At 37.3% G+C, this 22,240-nt stretch overlaps 1 protein-coding gene across 1 annotated transcript; it reads right to left on the reverse strand.

The window, feature by feature from the left end:
* Nucleotides 1-7,266: 7,266 nt before the first annotated feature.
* On the reverse strand, nucleotides 7,267-20,289 carry LOC100498119 (olfactomedin). Its single transcript, XM_002939385.4, has 5 exons — nucleotides 20,219-20,289; nucleotides 11,595-11,747; nucleotides 10,349-10,564; nucleotides 9,018-9,171; nucleotides 7,267-8,411 (listed from the first exon to the last, which is right to left on the reverse strand). Exons 1-5 carry the CDS (start codon nucleotides 20,267-20,269, stop codon nucleotides 7,588-7,590), a joined length of 1,398 nt encoding a protein of 465 aa, XP_002939431.1. The 5' UTR covers nucleotides 20,270-20,289; the 3' UTR covers nucleotides 7,267-7,587.
* Between the last annotated feature and the right edge of the window lie 1,951 nt (nucleotides 20,290-22,240).

Here is a 22,240-nt window from a genome sequence, read left to right on the forward strand (position 1 = left end):
TAAATCCAGAAAAAGGGCACACCATATCAGCTTCAAAAGGACAGAAAAGGCACTCCTACGGGGAAGGGTTGTGGCTATATTTAGGTGTGATTGATCACTTATTTGTTGCTTAAGTATGTTTTAACTCTATTCTTTTAGCTGTTAGGAGGCAGGAGATAACCATTAATTAATGCTGACATGTGAGGCCTATTTATCATACCGTGTAATGCACCACCCATTGGTGTCTGATTATCAGGTATCATCATAAAAAAAGTGTATAAACTTGCCATTTTTTACATGGCTACACAGTTTTTCCAGTATAAATTCCTTTAAACAGCATATTCATAGGCCCCATAAGCAGGCACACTTGGCACTGAAACGTGAGACTTTGCATTTTGAAGTGAATATCCGTCACATGTGCCTACACCCGAGCAGACACAATGGTTTTGGGTGCAGGCAATAAAGAAGGCTAATGTCATTGTTGGGTCTGATTCTCAGACTGCACGTTTCTGCAGGCCACAGCCTTGTGATACAGGTGCATAAACTATGGAATGATCAATAAATGTGTGAGTCCCAGGCGCAGACAATAAGTAACGGAAACACCAAAGATTAGACACAGAAGTACAAATGTAGGAGGTAACTACTTGTCTTTAAATTACCTAGAGACTACTACAATCAGTTACTTATTCCAAGTTCACATTTTCAACCAGTCCACCATTATCCCACTACTATAGCTGCTCTTTTACTAAAATATAATAGCAGGGATAGTGCCCAGTTGTGTAAAATCCTTTTTACTAAATATAAATAACAATCATTGCACTTACAGAGCAACTATCTATTTATAAAGTGCTAAATTAAGTAAAGTGTGACTGGTAATAGTCTACTTCTCACAGTGTATACAAGTGTATGCGTAGGTACCGTATATACCCAAGTATAAGCCGATCCGAATATAGGCCGAGGTACCTAATTTTACCTAAAAAAAATGGAAAAACTTATTGACTCGAGTATAAGCCTATAGGGTGGGAAATGAAGCGGCTATTGCTAAGTTTCAATAATCAAAATAAATACCAATACAATGACATTAAATGAGGCATCAGTGGGGTATATGTTTTTAAATATTTATTTCAAAGAAAAATAGTAAATTTGCTCTGTAAGTGGAGAAGAGGGTCAACAAAAACAATATGGTATCAATAATGATACCTTAAGAGTACTACCCCCTTAGCTCAATCAGCAACCCAGCTAAAACACAAAGTTTAAATCATTCAAAACTATATATAGATTATATAGAATATAAAGTGCAATGTCTAGTGCAGAATGGGACAGGTGAGAACGGTAGATGAAGATGAATTTGGGAGTGGGCCAGGGCACTGGAGGGTCTGGTTGCGGGTGGCCTAATTTGCACACAAAAGACAGAGGGTGCTAGTCTGGAGGGACCCATGGCACCCGACTCGAGTATAAGCCGAGGGTGACTTTTTCAGCACATTTTGGGTGCTGAAAAACTAGGCTTATACTCGAGTATATACAGTAGTTATTTCTGAGAACAGAAAAGTAATCCAAAAAGTACTTTAGGCCAAGCAGTTGCTGAGCCCCACAAGAGGTTAGTTGTAAAAAAGATATGAGTTATGAGGGATGCTTTGGTTTTTTAAGACGCACCCATCAATAATTATTAAACTTTCCAAAGTGTCAGATGTTAGTGGTTTGGAAACCACATGGTTCAGTTAGTAGCCCAGATGACTGTGATATCCTGGACTGCTGTGTGGAATCATTGCAGAATCAATAATGGGGGATTGTGTTGGTTTTGGAAACATTATAGACAAAGGTATAGAAAGCTGTTAAAGGGGTTTTTAATGAATAAGTGTACATTTTACATTAAGGGCTCTCACACATTTTTATTTGTTTTTGTTTTGGCTGTTTTTTATTTAAATAACATCTTGTGATAACATATCCTGTGTACTGTACTAATTACATATCTTTTTGTTCTCTGAACTGAAGCTGAAATCGTTCAACAGCAAATACAAAACAGATGACATATATTTCCTGCTGGGAAACTCCATGTTCTCTCCTGGAGAGTACAAATGTTGGTTTGTGCAATTGCTTGTCAGTACATGATGTGTATATCCAAACTGAGCAATCAGTGAAATCTTTCTTCTGAGCCTGCAGGAAATGACACCGAGTAGAATATTTGTTCCAAGGTGAATAACCTTGGTGGCATATATTTTATTTAACCTAACCTGACTCTTGTCAATCTGTAATTCTGTGTTTCGCAACTTACTTTGTATCTAAATAAATGTAATTACAGGTATAGGATCTGTTATCCAGAATGCTCAGGACCAGGGGTCTTCGGGATAAGGGATATTACCATAGTTTGGATCTCCATGCTTTAAGTTACTAAAAAAATAATTTAAACATTAAATAAACCCAATAAGATTGTTTAGCCTCCAATGAGGCTTAATTATATCTTAGTTTGGATCAAGTACAAGGTACTGTTTTATAATTAGAGAGAAAAAGGAAATCATTTATAAAAATTAGAATCATTTGTTTAAAATGGAGTCTATGGGAGATGGCCTTTCCGTATTTCAGAACTTTCTGGATAATGGGTTTCCGGATAACGGATCCCATAACTGTATATAATGCACTGATTTTAAAAGTCAGGGTCCTTTTTAATAAACAGAGTGTGAATGTGGTACATAATAAATAGGAATATCATGACAAGCCTCAAAACACACCACTTTTTAAACTGACATCCACATAACATATAAATGTGACATAACACAAAATATCTATTTTCATCAATTCTATTAAAGTTCCATTATGCATCCCAAACTGATAAGCTTTCTCTATGGTGCTCCAGTACCTAAACCCATACAATAGTGCCCAACATGATGATAAGAAAAAAGGGTTACATTACCAGTGGGGTGGTTATAAATTATATTTTCATTCTGTTACCCCAACCAGTTATCAATATCTGAAAATACTAAAAAATGTATTAAAGGAGAAGGAAAGGTAAAAACTAAGTAAGCTTTATCAGAAAGGTCTATGTAAATACAGCCATAAGCACTCACAGAAACGCTGCAGTCCTCTAAGATTTTTTGTCTCTTTTTTTGTAAACATGATGTTCCAGTGTCTGACTTCCTCTCTTAGAAACATCCTTAATTCCTGTGGCCAGAGTCTGCGCAGTTTTCTCCTCTCTCCCCTCTCCTGCTCCCCCCTCCCAGGAGAATGCTAAGAACTCCCCTCCCTTAGGAATGTGTGATCTCAGCTATAACAGCTAGACTGCAGGCAAGAAAATACTTAAAATGGCAGCAGCAATCTTAAGCAAATGGAAAAGCTTTTAAAGCTGTTTACTCAGGTATGGTAATGGTTTCTGCAGAATAAATATATTGTTCTAGGTGGCACTAAGGTGGCAAATCTATTGGCAGTAAAATGCCAAAATGACTTTCTTTCTCCTATAAAACTAATGTAGTTATAAAAAACATCCTAGCATCCATTCTATGTAATGTAATGCTTCTAGGGGGTTATGTAATAAAAGTCGCAAGGTTTGGTCAGTAGCAGTAACCCATAGTAACCAATCAACAGGAAGCATTTACTGGTCACCTTTTAGAATATGACTATGAAGATTTTCATTCATCCAGGTCATGGTATACCATCTATCATGGTCTATCTTTGAAAATAGCAACGTCCAAATTTTCAACAAAGAAGACTGCTGGTTTGAAAGAGGTGTAAAAGAGGCTTTTTATGTTAAAGTGGAGAAACCATCCCTAAACAGAGGCGGGGAACTTCGCTGCCATCTGTCTGCTACATACAATGCTGTTCTAACATCTGTACCCCGGCAGTTTCAGAACTCTTCACACATCCAATCATGCAACTCTAACAAGTAACACCTGTTTCGATGAGTTGCATGATACTTTGGTAATCCTTTTAAAGTAACTCCACAGCATTCACACCTCTGTGAGTTTCAGATGTCACCTCTCTGAAGAGTTACAAAGTGCCATTGTGATTGGATTAGTGGAAGAGTATATATGCTGAGGACTTCCCATACCAGTTGAACTGAAGAAGCTGCTCGGATGAGTAGTGAAACGTCTTCAATGATTACTTAACAAGTCCAGTTGCTTTATATTTATTTATACTAGACATCACCTTTTAGAAGTTAACATTTTATTGGTTGCTATTGGTTACTGCTCTTGGGCACACTTAGTGCCTTTTATTACATATGGGGATTTATTTCCAAATTCAGTAGGCTACAAAGTAACATTTTCTTGAAACCACCCACTTTTTTATCCACTGTTTCTAACACCTGCTTGAAAAGGGATTCCTTTTTATATTATTTTTTTACTTTATAATTATTAATTTTACTTGATTCCTCTTCTGGTTTATAATGTTTTACACTTTTTGGTTCATTAAGTTAAGTCTCACTCTAATTTGACAAAAGGTCTTCCCAAAATACACTTTCCAACAAGGGCATCTTAAAAAATCGACTAGCCCTTCACTTACACAAGTGACCAAACTTTTTAGTAGTATTTGGGTACCATGAAGAGGATGTGTGCAATATGCTCCCTTTATAATGTTGTTACAATTGCCACAATTGAAACAGGAAAATGTACCTGCCTTTTTTATTCTATATTTCACTGGTTTGTGTAATATACTTTTGGCTACTTGTTATCTTAATGTTTTCCCCTTTCTATATGAAAAAGAGGTCTTTAATTAAACAAGATGCCATACTGTTTATTATTTTGTAAGAGAGGCCAAAATGTATTAATAACCCTTTTGATTCTGTTAGTATGTGGTCCATATGTGATTATACAAGGTACCTTGGTGCACTTGCTTCCTTCCTGGGTCCTCCGGAGCATTTGCGCATGTGTGGGTAGTGATTTTTCTGATTCAGTCAGGCATTTGCATACGCGCGTAACATCACTTCCGGGTATAGTCACAATTTTTCAGCGGCAAGCTGGCACACACTTGTCAGTGATGCCGGGAAGTTCTGCAGGTGGTAGGTAACTAGTTTTTTATATAGAGATTATTCTGGTTAGTAACCAAACTATTAAAGGAATTCCTAGATCCCTGCTTGCTTCTCTGAGATATGGTGCTGGCAGCCTACGGCAGTGTGAAGACTACAGTGACATCACTGAAATCTCTCTCCCCTTCCTGTAGGTGCCAGCGGCAGCCTTCCTATTCTCTGAGCATGTGTAACTTGATCCTGTCTCCTGTTCTGAGCTACACATGCCCACCAGCCAATCAGAAGTGGATCTGGCAGAGGGGAGGGGGGGAGGGAATGAAACACATGTGCAGTATGAAGCAAGGAGGGAAAGGAAGGGAGAATACCTTTTTAGAGCTGGCTGCCTGTTCTAGAAAATGTGAAGTAAGTGTGACTGAGTAAATATTTGATTAGGTGAGCCAAAAGTGTGGCGTTTTTCCTAAACAATAGGAGGACTATTGGGCAGTATGCTTTTTAAATTTTGACTTGCATTCTCCTTTAAGCTAGTACAAGATTCAGGAACATTCACAATGTTTAAAGAAGAAGGAAAGGGAAAAACTAAGTAAGCTTTATCATAAAGGTCTTTGTTAATACAGCCATAAGCACAGAAATGCTGAATTCTCTTTCAAAAGAAACAGGATTTCTTTTCTTTTTGTTTTCCTGTGCCAGAGTGTGCGCAGCTCTCTCCTCTCCCCTCTCCTGCTCTCCCCTCCCTCAAGAATGCTAAGAACTCCCTCCCCTCCAATCAGCAGGAAGCTTCCTCATAGTCTTACAAATAAGAGAGTACTTATCACATATCGATATAGCTACACATGAGAATTAATTTCAAATCATTCTGTGTATAAGGGTACAATACTAATCTTCACGTGGATGATATATTCCTGATTCGTCTGGTAAAATTGTTGAGTTAAAAGAGTTGTTTGAATATCTACAGACAATCCATGACACCATCAAATTTACTATGGAGGTGGGTCCAAAACACATTCATTTCTTAAATGTGGAGGTAACCCTGGCTCATAGTCAGGCAGGTGCACAGACTCATACTCAGGTAGGCAACAGACTCAGACTCTTACTCAGGCAGGTGAACAGACTCTTGCACAGGCAGGCACACAGATTCATACACACATATACAAGACATTAGAAGATCACAAAAAAGATGTTTAATTGATATTGAAAGTACTAGCACCTGCCTGCTTGCTGTAACTGTGAATTCCAAGACTGAAGGAAACAAAATGTAAATCGTTTATATTAGGGTTGCCACCTTTGCCAGTGACTAACCCAAAGGGGTGGGGCTGATGACATTGTAGGTGAAGCAACAATGCAATGGGCTTGTCATGATGATGTCAGGGGCTGGCACAATGATGTTGGGTGGGGTTATGACACTGGGGTGAAGTTATTGCATCAGAATGGGCTGTATTTGATGGCTGAATCGATTGGCTGAATTGAACTATACTTGATAACTAAGCCATGATCACGGTAATCACGGTATCATAATATTTAAATGTTTTCCATTTACTGGTCAAATTATTGTTCAGGTTTCACAAAGCTACACTGAACAGAGAGTTGAGACCCTTTAGGAGAGGTATACATAACCCTCCACACTGCCTTGCAATGGTAACCTGATGTTTTATAAAGTTGTGCTCGTAGAGGAACTGTTTCTTTGGCATAGCCCCCGGCCTGCGCTTTTCTACATATTTCTTTATGAGAACAGAAGGTGAAAAACAGAATGTGTGTTTTTGCACAAATAAAAGTAAGCTGAGTCTTAATTAGGAAAAGAGAATTGAAATCACAGCATCTGATATAATGATTTTATTTCTCTCTTGCAATCAGAATTAACACTTGTCATGATTTGAACAGAAAATGATACAATTTTATTAAAACATGCAAAGATGGCATTTAATGCACCAGAGAATAGTAAAGTGTGTGTGTGTGTTGATATATATATGTGTGTGTGTCCATATAACTCGAATATATTAGGAATTTTTTGATTTTGCAATGTGGAATTAAGACAATGAAAGTAACAAATTAAGGCTATCAAAGGTTGGGATATCATGATGTACGATTACATCACTGGAACACTGGATATCTAGTTTAGTAGAAAGAGGCAATGTTAAAGGTATAGAAATTATCATTGAACATTAGCAATAAAAAAATGTTGCCATGTAATGGTAGCAAAGCAGAACCTGTGAGATATATATATATATATATATATATATATATATATAGATAGATAGATAGATAGATAGATAGATAAACAAAGGACTCAGCACTCACGGGATTTGCAGAAAAAATTCTTTAATGTGCAATATTGCACGTTAAAGAATTTTTAAAAAATTTTCTGCAAATCCTGTGAGTGCTGAGTCCTTTGTTTCTCTACATGGTGGCTACCTTACCCGGCACCCAGGCATCTTTTGTTTTGGTGGTGAGTGCCCTCTCCTGATTATGTTGTTATATATATACAGTAGATAGATAGGCAGGGACTGAGTTCCTTATTATTATACATTTATCTGAGCAGGTATGCTACATTTTGCTAATTTATATATAATTTGATTTTGTGATGAGGACCAAGGAAATAATTTGCGTGCCAATTACTTGATATACTAAGTAATGGTAAAACTGTAGGCGGAGAAGTCACCTTAAGGCTTTAAAGCAACATCATAGCTCACTAAAACACCCTCAGTATACATGTAGAGCTTACGGTCATTGGAGTTGTAACTTAGACTTTGCACTTTTTCTGATATTTTATCCATAATAATGCTAATTCGTAATTCCTTTCCTGTCTTAGTATCGAATGTGTAGAAGATCTCCTCTTGCTTTGGGCTGATGGAGCGTGTAGCATATAGAACCCCACAGATCATAAAGGCATTGCTAACCTCAGGTTTGTACTGGGAGGTGGGCCAACTGATATCTATATTGAAGGTAGCAACATTAACCTTGCCTATTACAAGCTTGCCGGCATTTTCTTCTGTGGTATATAAGACCCACAAACCCCTCTCATCTGAAGCAAAGTCCATATCCTGGTAGCTGGCACCAGCGTAGGAGTATCGGTTGTTGAACACTGCATTTAAAAGGGTTTTGCGTTGGGTCACAAAGCTGCTTAAATTGATCCTACACATATCTCTACTATTATAACAGTTGAAGTACAAATGATAATTATGGACAACCATTCCAGAACCTTGGCCAGCAATGGTGTAGTTCCACTTGTTTTTTATAAACACAGCAAGAGGTACATTCACTGCACTTCTGTTCAATTGCATGTCATACAGATTTGAAAAGACTCGCACAGACTCCAATATACGACCGTCGGTATTCAGTGGTGCGACCCAGTACATGAATTTCCTGGTGGTGTTCCAAGCTGCATCTTTACCCCAAGCTCCAGACTTGTAACCAATACCTTTCCAATTGACTTGAATAATGTTTGGTTTGCCAATGCGAGCTAAGCCATGATGCTGGCATGATCCTGAAGACACGAGGAGAAAGGTAAAAGAAAACAATATGATCAGTACTTTTCTTTACAAAACAAATTTGACAAAGACCATAAGATACAAAACTAAACTATACTCAGTTTAAAAACTCCTAAAATAAACACACTTCCTGGAATAATGTGTCTTAAGGCGTAGTACTGGTGTAACTGTATTTTGTACTGAAGGCACTAGTTTGGCACCACATACACAAGTGCAAACAGTGCACGGCTTGTAGGAAACGGTTTAACCCTGGGACAAACACCCAGATGTATCTTCAAATGCAACTTTGTAAAAAAAAGTCATCATTTTTAGCTAATACTTTGGCAGTTGGCTACACCTGCAAGATATTTGAAAATTTCACCCAAAAGTAGGTCTTAGATTTTCACAACAACCATTTTATTTTATTACTCTATTCTTCTTGGTGGTTGACCTTGTGTATCCCTATAACTACTCTTATTGCTCCAAATAATAGCTCCTATTATACTTATACTTCACAGAGCTTTTTATTCCATATAACCGTTTTTTATAACAGCAATCTTATTCAGACCTCCAATGTGTCTGCATAAAAGCTAAGAGATAGCAGTTACTGATATTTTACTGACCAAGTGGTATAGTGACCGGCATCTTAATGGCTTTGAGGTTCTTTTCACAGTCCAGAAGCTTCTTCTTTAAAATTTCCATGTCCCTTTGAGCTTTGATGACATTGTTTTTGTCCATGGTTTCTAGTTGCCCAACAATTTTTGAGATATTTTTCACCTAACAAAAAATGCAGTAGACAATAAGGGAAGAGTCTGAGCAATGGTGGAGGTAAGACCAATAGCTGCTTTGTCAATCTTTATGTTTTTGCTGAAAGCACTGAATCGTTTATTTTATTTGTATAAATTACTGTAAAGCTGAAATATCTAGAACTCTCATCCACCCCATTTAAGCATATCAAATACTACAGGAACACGTGGCTCCTGTGACTACTTCTTATATAGATTTATACTATTAGATTTAAGGTCTAATTTATTAATAGGTAGGAGCAAGCTCCTTGCTGGTAGCCATTACATGAAGATGTAACTGGTGCTATCTTGTGGCCCATTAACTGTCAGATGCAACCATTGTGCCCAATTCTGGAACACTTGAAAACAGTCCCTAAATGAAAAGATTCTTGAGGTTGCCAGATATTGGATCTTTGCCAGGTGCGGTTGCTCCACCCAGGATTTGCATTTTCAGCACTAATAAGATAACAGTAATAGTGTGTGTATTTGGGGGGGGAGGGGCTGGAATTACAATCTGATTAAAGCAAAAGTATAGTTCACCCTTGGCCAAAAGTATGTTGAACCTTGCTTATTGTGTTCAGTAATCCTAAGCAGGAGAAACTTGCATTTTGACACAGAGCCCAAGTATGAAGCAGGGAATAGTTTTTTTTGTCGCTACACTGGCTAATACTGGTGCCTAGCACAAGGGTACAAATTCACAGGTACACATCCACTGCAACTTTTTGTTATAATGGGGGCATTTCACCTTTCATATGGCCAAACAAAAATTTTGCCATAACCTGATTTGTTTTTGAAATCTGCCAAAGGGGGCAGTGTGTATTAGAAAGGGTCTCATAGAAAGGTATGCAACAAATCTGTAGGTACATAATAAGTGATATCTTCTTACATATGGGCTCATATAGTAAAAATGGACAAATTTGCACTACTTAATTAACCCATGGCAACAAATCAAATATTTGCCTTCATTGATTTTGCTGAACAAAAGTTACCTACTGAGTGGTTTCTTTGGTCTTTCTGCATGAAATTACTAGATAGCACATTTCTATAACAATACATCATTTCACTGGTTTCTTTCCCATCAATATCAACCCCCTTTACCTTCTGCAACTAACCTATAAAATGATTTCAGTTTTTAATATTGGTTCTCATATTTTCACATTAGATATTACCTCTGTATATAGATTTTCAACATGAGTGCTGTTTCCTTTAAGCGTGGCCTTTAGTGCATTAACAAATCGTTCCATGTCCTGTAACTCCTTTCTGAGAAGATCGAAGTTGATTTCCACAAGGGCATCTGGGCGCATTTTCTCTAGACGTTCCAGTCGCCAGGTTAGGTTAATGAGCCTTTCCAGGTATGAGTCTAATCTGATTTCTTGCTCGTCTAGCTAAAAGAAAATTAGTATACATATAATTATACAGCTTATCTTTATCCATATATATTGGTACTGAAAGATTGATTTATATATCAAAATCCATTTGCCCAAAATATAAATGCAATCAAGGTCAGACTGGGGGGGCGCCGCCCCAGCCCACCCCCCAAGGGGCCCCTGCTGTGACCCCCACACCCCCATATGGGCCCCCGCCAACTTCTCAACACCCTGCCCTGAGCATGCATAAATTAAACTTTCAGCACATCAGTGAGGGGGAAATGCAGCCTGGGGACCTCCGGCAACAGGCCCAGAATTGTGGTGCCCTCTGGGCGCCTGAAACTCAAATCCGGCATTGTCTGGCAGGGATCGGGTCTGGGCCACCGGGACCCACTGGGTTTTTTCCCAGTGCCCCACTGGCCCAGTCCAACTCTGAATGCAATACTGAGCAATAAAATCATACATAACTTAACAGGACTATAACAATTGGGCCATATGCTGTTTTCATTTGTAATTTTAGTTTTTTACTTGGTGGGGGAGTGTTTGGCTTAGGGTATAAATCAGCACTGCTTCAGGGGTCCTGGCGCCCCCCCCCCCCCCCAACTTGTGCTCTCTGCACTAGAAGAGCCAAAATTATAATTTCAGCTTTTTTAAGTTACCAGGAGTGGATTTTTGCCGTCCCTAGTAACTTGCCGGGGGCTGCCTTCTGAGGAGAGTTTTTCAGTATGCTTCTGTAAAACAAGCTACAGCACTGATTTATTTAAACTATGGCTCCTTTTCTGCTGCTGAATTACAGCTCCAGCTGGTGTTGGGTTCATAAAGGATGTAAGAGAAACATTGCATTTCTGGCAGCATCAGAGGGAATGAGTAGAAACAGTTTAGTTTCCCAAAATATACTGTAGTGTTCTATCACATTCAGTATAAACTTATCACATTGATTTTAGTCAGATTCCCTTTATTTATTAGACTTAAAATAAATTATTATTGAGTCCTTCAAAGGACTGATACACAACTAGAATACCACAATATCCATAATTAATGAACTTACCTTTTGCATTTCATCTTCCACCCGGTTACCTAGCCGCTGAGTCTCATCTTCTAAAGATGCTACCCTCTGGGCTGGGAAAGTACTGTCTGGTAGGACAATCTCACAGACACAGTGATCCTTTCCAGTGAGAATACCTGAAGCATTTTTGGTCACCTACAAATGAAAACAATTCATAAAATGTTCATTTATGACATGACTAGTAACAGATAAATTGGCATGTTGGTGAAGCTCTGTGTAGTACAATGATAGTATCAATTTATAAGCATAGAACGTATTTCTAAAATATTATATTGATTGAGAATAATTGATAGAGAATTAGCTAACATATCCAAAAAGATACAGATATAAGAATGGCATAACAGTGATCCAGACATTTAACGCAAGGTTACTGTAGGACTAAGACCGGACACCCTGGCAGAGGAAGTCCTATAGATGTGCAGCATTAATAGACATATATCCAGATCATCATATTCGGGTATTTCTGCTCCATAATCCCCAGAAACTTTTGACTTTGCTACTGTGCTAAGGTTCTATTCTCTGCTCAGAATTCATGTTTATACTTCATACAGGAAAGCAAAGTTGCACTTTTCCCCTAAGACTAATGACACACAGGACTAAACATATACTTTCTCCTCCTGTGTAGTCCTGTGTGCAGCTGATTTCAATGCAAAAGTATGCATTTTTACACCGAAATTCTCTCCCTGTGCCTGCACACAGGATGGCACCATGCGATAAGGGATTGGCTTTTCTCCAACTGCTTTCAAAACATAGTTAGAGTGTGCACTGGGGTTTGAGTTCTTACATTCTCCACTGGTTTTCCTGGTTGTAGATGTTATAAATTTGTTAGGTTGAACAAAGTGAACATTGCATGTGATTTATTTCCAAACAGTAGGTTTATGAAAAAAGGTGCAACGTTTGCTACCGGTCTAATTACCAGTAGCAGATAGGATTTTACTGGTCACATGTATGTAAGACTCTGAAAATATAACACTACCCTCTAGTGGTTAGAATAAACACACTGGAGACAGAATTTAAAATCAGTTTATTAAAGCTCAGTTGCTAGAAAATAACATGGTGAGTATTTAACATATCCCCTTGCCTGAGTAGACGTTATTGCAGGTCATGATATTCAGCACTGAGTTGAGTTATGAGGCATCAAGCCAATGGCTCTCAGAACTAGCAATATCTGTAGAATGATTCAAGATGGGGTGGCCATCATGGTAAGAAGAGAACATGGCCACATTTTATGCCATTTAAAAATACATATGAATTTTTAAATGGGAGAACAAGATCAGTAAAGGAAACTGCTGCCCTGGAATTCCCATCTCACCAGCCAGAGACATTCATCCAATATGGGGTCATCATTTTTCCAGTCTATCTCACTGACATCCTGATCTTCAGAATCCATATTATCCCAAACACTATTTGGGCCCCTGTGAATTCCTTTCTTCAGGAAGTGACTGCAGAGAGAGCACAGACACTGTGGTTACCTATTCCACTCTAATGGCTAAACAAAACTAATGAAGAGAGGGAAAGTAATAACTTAAGTCTTAACTTAATTTTAATAAATTTTAATGTGAACACAAGGAAAAGCAAAGAAGTAAGCAGAATGGTTAGGAGTACTACAAAAAAGTGAAAGAAGATACTAAAGCATTAACAACAAAACTCTATGCATCAACTTTCGCTATAACTTTTGTTTTGCCAATATTAGTGTGTATTTAATATCTACTTGTATTTTTCACTCCTATCTTACTTAATATGAGCAATAAATGGGGACATATAAGTGGTACTGTCCCTATACATAGTCTTATGCAGTTCAAACTTAAATAGCTTATGTATTTCAACTATCTATATAAAATTGAAGACAGGAAGCAATTGGTTGAAACATTATTTTTCATTAAATCTATATTAGATTGTAAGTTGTCCATAGAAGATTTCCTTGCTCTCTGCCTGCTACTGCTACTGGACCTGGACCAAAATTGTTGTTTCTGTTACAGTTGTATTATAGTATTGTTCTGAATTCCCTATATAAAGAAAAAATATAAATAAATAAAGTAGCCAGAAATGTTGGCTATAGGGGTATTTCAAATCTTAGCTCCTCCTATCATAGATATCATTTGTAATCAAATATACAGTATATATTTGTTTCTCTTTGGGAAAACTCTTCAGCTTTCCACATATGCATTACAGAGAGATTATTTTATGCATAAAGTGGTGGGCACATAACAGAGAAACATGAAGTAAAACAGACAGACAACAAGAAGGTCAATTCGTTGAGATGAAATATAAAAATAGTATTAGAAATCACATCAGAGCCTTTTGTCTCATTTGCAAAGGTAGTTTCTCTGTTGGTATGTTCCAGCCAAAGGAGTGCTGATCCACAGAACTGTTCTGGTGACCAATTTTCTGCAATGAGACGTGAGAGTCTATTAAAACTACTAAAATAAGCATAAAAGAGTGACACACACTTGAGTCCAAACACCTTAAATTAAGCCCAATTTGTTTGATGCATATACACTGTTGTGATTGACACAGGCTGCTGTGAGAAACAAGGAGCTTTTGTGTATTTCGAATGTGGGAGTAGCTCCCGGGTTCTCTCAGGAGCCTTCTTCAATTTGCGCAACAATGTTTGAGTAGAAACAGAAGGCAGGAGGAATGCAGTGATGCCAAGTGAAACTATGGGGCAGGTTTATCAAAATGTGAGTTTAGAGCTTAATACAGTGATCTCCAACCAGTAGCTTGTGAGCAATATGGTAATCACCAACCCCTTGGATTTTGCTCCTAGTGGACTTAAACCAGGTGCTTATATCTGAATTCCTGGCTTGAAGGCAAGTTTTGGAGGCATATAAACCAGGTGTACCCCCAAACAGAGCCTCTTGTAGACTGTAAGTCCACATAGTGACCATTAATTAGTCAATCACAGACCTTATTTGGCATTCCCAGGGAATTTTTGCATGCTTGTATTGCACACTAACTCTTTTTACATTTGAATGTGGCTCACAGGTCAAAAGGTTGGGGACCCTTGGCTTAATATATAAAAACTCACCCACATTCTATTCATTCCTATGAGATTTTTAGAACCATATTTATCAAATGGTGCTTTCACCCATTGATAAATATGCTTCTAAAAATCCCGTAGGAATGAATAGAATGTGGATGAGCTTTAAAGGGGATCTGTCACCCTAAGAAATAATTCCAATTTCCTTTCTATTGTGTTTGTTAAGCAAAGTTAACTTCATATACTATAGAAATGATGTAAATCTTGTTTCCTTCATTGTTGGGAATATACAATCACAGCCAGCAGGCAGCTGCCATTTTGTGGGCACTGTTATTAAGGCAAGCTTTGTATCACCCCAAAATCTTGTGTATGCGCCAAAATGGGGGATCAGATGCCCAGGCCCATGCACTGGCTACACAATTAGATGGTGAGAAGGTAGGGAGAATGTGAGTGCTGAATGGAAAGTTTAAGTAATTGTCTGCCCTGCCTCTATGCCTAAGGCATAGAGGCAGGGCAGGCAGTATATGATTGACAGCTGGGATTTTTAAATGCATTTATAATGGGTTTGAATGTGTTAATATAAAAATGAATTTGGGTTTCATGTTTAATTTGAAAAGGACTTTTATTATACAGCTTTTCATGTCTGAGGGACAGGTCCACTTTAATGTATTGAGCTCTAAACTCACATTTTTTATAAATCTGACCCTAAATGTAAGAGCAAGGATGCTTGTTGATGCAAGTGCACTTAATGAACAGGATTTTATCTACAAGGACATTTGTGGGTCCACAACTGCAGTGTGGTAAGTAAATAACCCCTTTAGACATTAAAGAATGCTAAGTCCAAGAACATGTATATAGAGGGCCCCTATTGTGTCCATAGGTGTGGGAGTGGCAGTGATATGTTTAGATCCTTTCTTGGACCAACATGTGCTACCATCATAATATTATTGATCAGAGCATCAGAGATTTTAGGCAAAAATAGCTCCAGTGTCATATGTTTACTGAAAGTGTGGTTTGGACCTTTCTAGATTCAATTTTTAATATGTTCATGGGTCAGTCCTAAGTGTAGCAGGATTTTATTAAAGACAAAATGTAGGTGCCTCTGCATAATATAATTATGTAGTAAAGCAATTACAATAATAAGACTTACTGGCCTAAGTAAACAAGCTTCACTATAAAATATGTTTTTTTGGTATTCCCAAAAGTTGTAAACATTTATCTAGTAGTAATAATTTGCTGAGTAATCTTGAAAAAAACTCAACACTGGCTTTTATTTGTATCAAGGTAGGGGATACTAGATAAAGGTGCTATGCAATGTTAGCCAGATGAAAAGTTATAGGTAAAAACTTTTGATATGAAACATAACTAAAGATGCTAATTACATCAAGCTTTTAAAACTTTTCTATCTCTTAGGCACTGAGATGTTCTAAAAGCTTGATGTAGTTATCATCTTAGGTAGCCAGTAAGGGTATCACCTTCATACCACTTTTGGTTGGGAATACCCTGGCATTTTAAACCCTTTGGGGTAACAGTCACCAACATCCTAAAAACAAAGGTTCAATTGAACTAATCAGGTAGGTTTTTAGCTGAAACTTACAGAGGTGTAATAATATTAACCAGTCACAGTTCAAACATTTCCATAATTTCCTTAAATGCATATCCAGTTGGTCAGTTTTAGCAGTTGTTAGAATACTACGAATGCTGGAAGTGTGAGGGGTACAGAGGATCACTGGTCATTAATTAGAAAAATAAGGAAAAAGACATACCCCATAAATTCTTTCTTCATCGTATATCATGCAGTAGAGTAGATCTCCAGATGAAACATTTCTGTGTTTGCAGGGTTGTGAACAGTGCCGCATTAAAGAAACATGTTTTGTTTTCCAGAGTTTAGCTTAGGTTGTCAAACATGTGAGATTTTCTTCTGCCATCCCTTCCAAGGCTAAAACAAAATTCTCAATACGGTCCTATTCTCTGCCAAGAATCTGCATGAGTGTTTGGCATCCTGGGTACCATACAGTTCTTTAAACAGGATGAGTATATTTTATTCAAAGTTATATGCAAAATAAGATCAAATAGATCTGTTTTAAATACAGGTAGAAGCCTGTTATCCAGACTGCTCGAGACCTAAGCTTTTATGGATAAGGGATCGTTACGTAATTTGGATCCTCATACCTTAAACCTACTAAAAATTATTTAAACATTAATTAAACCCATAGATTATTTTGCCTCCAATAAGGATTAATCATATCTTAGTTGGGATCAAGTACAAGGTACTATTTTATTATTACAGAGAAAAAATGAAATCATTGCTAAAAATGTGAATTATTTGATTAAAATGGAGTCTAAGGAACATAATACGGTAAGTTTCCGGATAACAGATCCCATACATGTAGTTTCACTAGATTCTGTTATTAGGTCAGCGCCTACACTACTCTTCAAAAAAAAAACCTCATAACCTCCAAGGTATAGGGGCGCTGCTGTGAGGCAATCTGAGAATCTTGCCTCAGGCACGCACTCTGATGAATAGTGCACTTGTTAATGCCAAAGAACCTGGAGTTATCACAATCTAGACATTATGGTAATTTTAGGGTTCCACTAGTGCAGGGGTCCCCAACCTTTTTACTCGTGAGCAACATTTAAATATAAATAAATAGGGGAGCAACGCAAGCATGAAAAACTTTTCCTAGGGATGACCAGTAAGGGCTGTGAATGGTTATTTGGTAGACCAATGTGGACTGGCAGACTACAGAAGGCTCTGTTTGGCAGTATGCATGGTCACTCTCTTAGCCACCCTCTTGTGCCAAGCAAATTACGCACTAATGTCAATATTAATGCTGTGTGAATTGGTGCAAGTGATGCCAGTGTTAGCCACAACTTGCGTCTGATTCATTCAATTAGATGCATTGCGGATGTAATGATGCTACTAGAAGAAAAATGCTGCACTTGTAAATGAGCCTTCCAGCTAGCACCTGAAATAAATTTGGAACACCAAGGCATTAAAAGTACCTTGTAATAATTTAACATGTAATATAATTTATCTATATAAAGCCTTGAGTGCTCATTTCAGTTTTTTACACTTTTTTACATATTTGTTATGGGCACATTTCTCTATATCCATTATATTTGGGTGTGAACTTTTAGCATGAGAGGTTTCATTTTTTATTATCTGTGTTTTTTTGAGTTATTGAGCTTTTTATTCAGCAGCTCTCTAGTCAAGAATTTTAGCGGCTCTTTGATTGCTAGGGTTCAAATTACCCTAGCAACCTACGGTGCTAATTTCATTTTTTTTTACACATTTATTTACATATTTGTTTTATGGGCACATTCCTCTATATCCATTATATATGGGTGTAAACATTTAGTATAATGAAGAGAGTGATATTCTATGGAAATTTGCAACTGGTTTTCATTTTTTATTATCTGTGGTTTTTAGTTATTTCTCTTTTTATTCAGCAGCTCTCTAGACCAGAATTTTAGAAGCTATCATGTCGCTATTGTCTAAATTACCCTAGCAACCAGGCAGTTTTTTGAACGAGAGATGGGAATATGAACAGAAGAGGGCCTGAATAAAAGTAATAAAAATTACTAATAACAACATTGTAGCCTTGCAGAGCATTTGTGTTTTAGCTGTCGGGGTCAGTTACCCTCATTTGAGATGGGAAGAGTCAGCAATAGAAGGCAAATTATTAAATAACTATAAGAAATGAAAAATGAAGTCCAACTGAAAAGTTGCTTAGAATGAGCTATCCCTATACGTAAACATTGCATTGCAGAACAGTGTGGTTCACTTATAGTGATTGCTTCCACTAAGCTCTAAATTAGATGTGCATTTTTATATAGGCTTTAATGGATTTTTTTTATTTCTTTAATATCTTATTGTTACTATAAAGATCAAATGGACTTAATCTGCTTTAAGTCATTGAATTTACCCCAGGTAAAATTAAAAAAAAAACTTGGCATCATTTTGGCGATTTCCCATTTCTAAAATTGATTTGCTCTTTTTCAGTTCTGGTAGAAAAACTGAGTGAACACTGAGCTCCAGCGTTGAGCTGTACTGTGAGGTCAACGATCCTCAACTAACAACATCCCTGAAATCACCCATAACTAATGGGTTGCATTAAGGGGTGCTTAGTGCTTACAAGAAATGCATCGAAAATAGCAGTGCCCTTATCTTGCCCTTTGGACATGAAAGTTTAATCTGTCATAAGTTACTTGAGAAGTGTGTTATTTGCAGTAACATGTACCTATAGGCTGTAGTTATGCAGTTTAGGAAAAACGCAACCCACACCTGACCCTAACCCGCAAAACCTTAAACCACACTGACCTTAACCTGCAAAACATTGCCATTTTGAGACCCGCACCCAACTTGTATCCATGTCTGCATGCTCTGTATGCTACTTCTGCGCATGCCTTAGGTTCCAAGACTCACACCCAACCCTAACCCACAACGGTCGGCCATATTTTACCCCTAACCTGCCAGACCTAAGGGTAAACCCACAGGTTCCACGGATTATGGGTTAACCCACACATCACTAATAGGATGCACTGTTTCCATTGCTTGTGTTGTCCATTTAAATTCAGCCTTGAAGTAAAAGTACATACGATCCACACTTTAGATGGTGGACCTTTTACATGTGCTCCAAGTAAAGGCACAAATACTTACAGACAACCTCTGAGAGCAAGAGTCCTTGCTGGAATTATTAAGTCAGTTCCCACCAATTTCATTCTTGGAGCATAAGATATTTTTGTCAAACATATTTGAATGTATGTATGTATATGTGAATAGGAGATGCCGTATCTAAATTAAGACATTCTTCATAGACAGGAACAGTATATTACCAAGTATTATTTGGCAATAACATTTTGTAATGTTTTTTTATGCCTATTGAGTTATGAAACCCCTAAAGCAAACAACATATAATATCCAGTATTTACTTTTATGAAATTGTTGTTGCCGGAAAATAACACGTTTGCATTAGTCAAGTGACCTCTGACTGGTTGCTCTTCATTGCCCCAGCTGTCAAAAGTTTTGAGTATTAGTGAAATTTCAGCACCGATTGCAGACAGTAAATAAGAGCAAAATCTCTCTGGGGTCCTGAACATGTAACACAATTGAGCCACCTACAAAATAATGTAAAGTATTTTTCTTTTGGAGCCCAAAAAGATTTATAACCCATGATGAATGCCTAAAATGTCAGACCATCACTGCATTCCATTGTACATACTACAGTAATTATCTTGCTGTTTAAGAGCAAAACCTGTGCTTAGAGGTTAATTATACAAATGTGAAAATGTTCACCTTAATATGTCCTTGATGTTTATTTCTAATTATGAAATCCAAATCTAATATGTATGCAAATCCAAAATCCAAATTAGATTCAGTTTAAGATAGAGCCTTTATTTTTCCTATATTTTTTATCTTTCTGTCCTATTAATAACATTGGCACTAAGCAAAATTTTTACTGGCCAGGCTGGTGAAATACCAGCCAGGTGGAAATCGTAGTTTAAGAAATTACCCTGCAAAGACAATTACACCAAACATCATATGTCAATAAAAAACATAAATAAGTGATAAAGAGCAATTGCAGCAGCTTTCTGGGTATGTGGGAGAATCATATATACTTACAAAGCCGGCAGCAGTGTGCAGTAGGAAGAGGGTCAGGATACAGAAATACATCTTTGCTGAATTGTGCTGCTGGTGCTTTTGTGTAAGATGCCCAGGTTTATATAGAGTGTACAGACCTACCTAACCCTCATACTTGTTTGGACTTCCTTATCTTAATCTTTTAGAGAGTGATTGTTAAATGAATAGTATGGTGTAAGCGAGAAGATCACATTTCTTATCACTCGGAATTAGTGATGATTAAAATAATCATGTGGTTGTTGCCAAGGATTATATGTTGTGTGTGTCCGGAAAAATACAGTAAAGGCAAGGGATTCTGTATAATAGACACAATGTGGAAAATCATTTCCCTTTTGAGAATACCCAGTAGCTAGCTGCATTAAGGGGCCGTCTTATGCAACATCGTGGCCCTATACTGTTTATTGGAGATCACTAAATACTGTGTAGAATAAGCTTTAATAGATAATCAGGAGGCCATTTTTAGAGCTTGCTTTAACAAAGCTGTCTATGAGGTCCATGATTAAAGCAAAAAAAAGAGGTGATTTGTTTGTCATCGGTCATTACAGAATTTGCAATAACATATTTAAACTTCTAAAAAGGTATAAATGCAAATAAAAGGACACTTTATACCAGGCTAAGTGAGAACATTGGCCATCACTGAAAAAAACTTTACTTCCATTTAGGGAGGCACAGAATCTTTTGGCTCTGGCTAAATACTGAATCTTTCACACAAAAAAATCAACCAAATCCTAATATTTAAATTTGAAAAAAAAAATGATCCTTTCAGATTTTCAGAGCTTCAAAGTGACCAGCCTTGGATTCTGTTTGGCTAAGGACTGCAAATATTGCTTGGATTTGGCTGAATCCTGAACCAAATTCTAGGTGCATCACTGCTTCCATTACCAAGATTCATCTTTGTTTTAAGTGATTGGCTGCTCTGCCCTAGAATATACCAGAAGCTATAAGAACATCTGAGTTTTGTTTTTAAATTTGTGCCTATTTAGGTCTTGGGGTCCAAGCAACCACTGTAGCTATGGCTCTGGCACTGTTATGACTGCATGTTGGGCTGAAAAGGAAGAGTGACAATCTCTAAAAACACCCGCTCAGACTGAACTGTACAGAAAAATATGTTTTTTAAGAAACTATCTATATATGTATAACTATCTAAGAGAGGTGACAGGATAGATACATCTTTACAACTTTTTAGAAGTTCCAGGATAATAGAAACATTTATTATATAACCAATAACAACAATTAAAGCATTTTACATACATTTACATTTAATGTACTGTTGATTAGCACTGTTAACAAATTTGTGTTTGTATCAGAAACCCTACTATAGTTTAAAGGTTCTGTGTACCAATGAGCAGCCAACTACTCAAAACCTTTCTCATATAAAAAAGGACATTTATTGCCAAGAAATTGTTTATTAATAGGCGCAAGATGAACAGATACAAACCTTAAATCAAAATAAAATATTTTACTTGTAAATTTTACTGGTCCTGTAAGACCTTTTCCGTGTATGCTTATGTTGTTGGGATCAGAGGAGAACTGAGAAAAGTCCCTTAAAATATTCATTGAAAAGTTCTGCTAAACACTGTGGGTCAAATAGAAATGTTATTGTCAGAAATAAAGTGAACTGGAGGTTTGGCCAATGTTTCTCCCTCTACCTCAAGCATTAACATCATACTGTTTCTACTTTTGTCTTGTGCTTGTCAATATTACTTTATTGATACTGCATGCTTACATATCAACAATATATTTATTGGCAACTGCTATTTTCCTAATACAACCAGGCACACACCACACCATACCAACCATTTGACAGGGACTGTCATGGCCTAAATAGTCTAGGTTTTGGTGTGCAGCTGCACAAGTACGACAGACCTGTGCCCATCCCACTGAGTTCATAATGCGTAAATTTAGCTGTATTTCTTAAGTACTGAAACATGAGGATTGATCTTAAGATCAAACATTTTATTGTGCCCGCTTATATAAGTGGGATTATAAGATTAATACTAAGAC

This window comes from Xenopus tropicalis, chromosome 8 (assembly GCF_000004195.4).
Source record: "Xenopus tropicalis strain Nigerian chromosome 8, UCB_Xtro_10.0, whole genome shotgun sequence".
NCBI lineage: Eukaryota > Metazoa > Chordata > Amphibia > Anura > Pipidae > Xenopus > Xenopus tropicalis.

Excerpts from the sequence above, each read along its gene's own strand:
- LOC100498119 (XM_002939385.4), bottom strand. The coding sequence starts at position 20,269 with ATGTATTTCTGTATCCTGACCCTCTTCCTACTGCACACTGCTGCCGGC. Across the intron at positions 11,748-20,218 it reads TGCACACTGCTGCCGGCTTT|GTGACCAAAAATGCTTCAGG; the intron begins GTAAGTATATAT and ends TTTCATTTGTAG. Across the intron at positions 8,412-9,017 it reads GCCGGTCACTATACCACTTG|GATCATGCCAGCATCATGGC; the intron begins GTCAGTAAAATA and ends TCGTGTCTTCAG.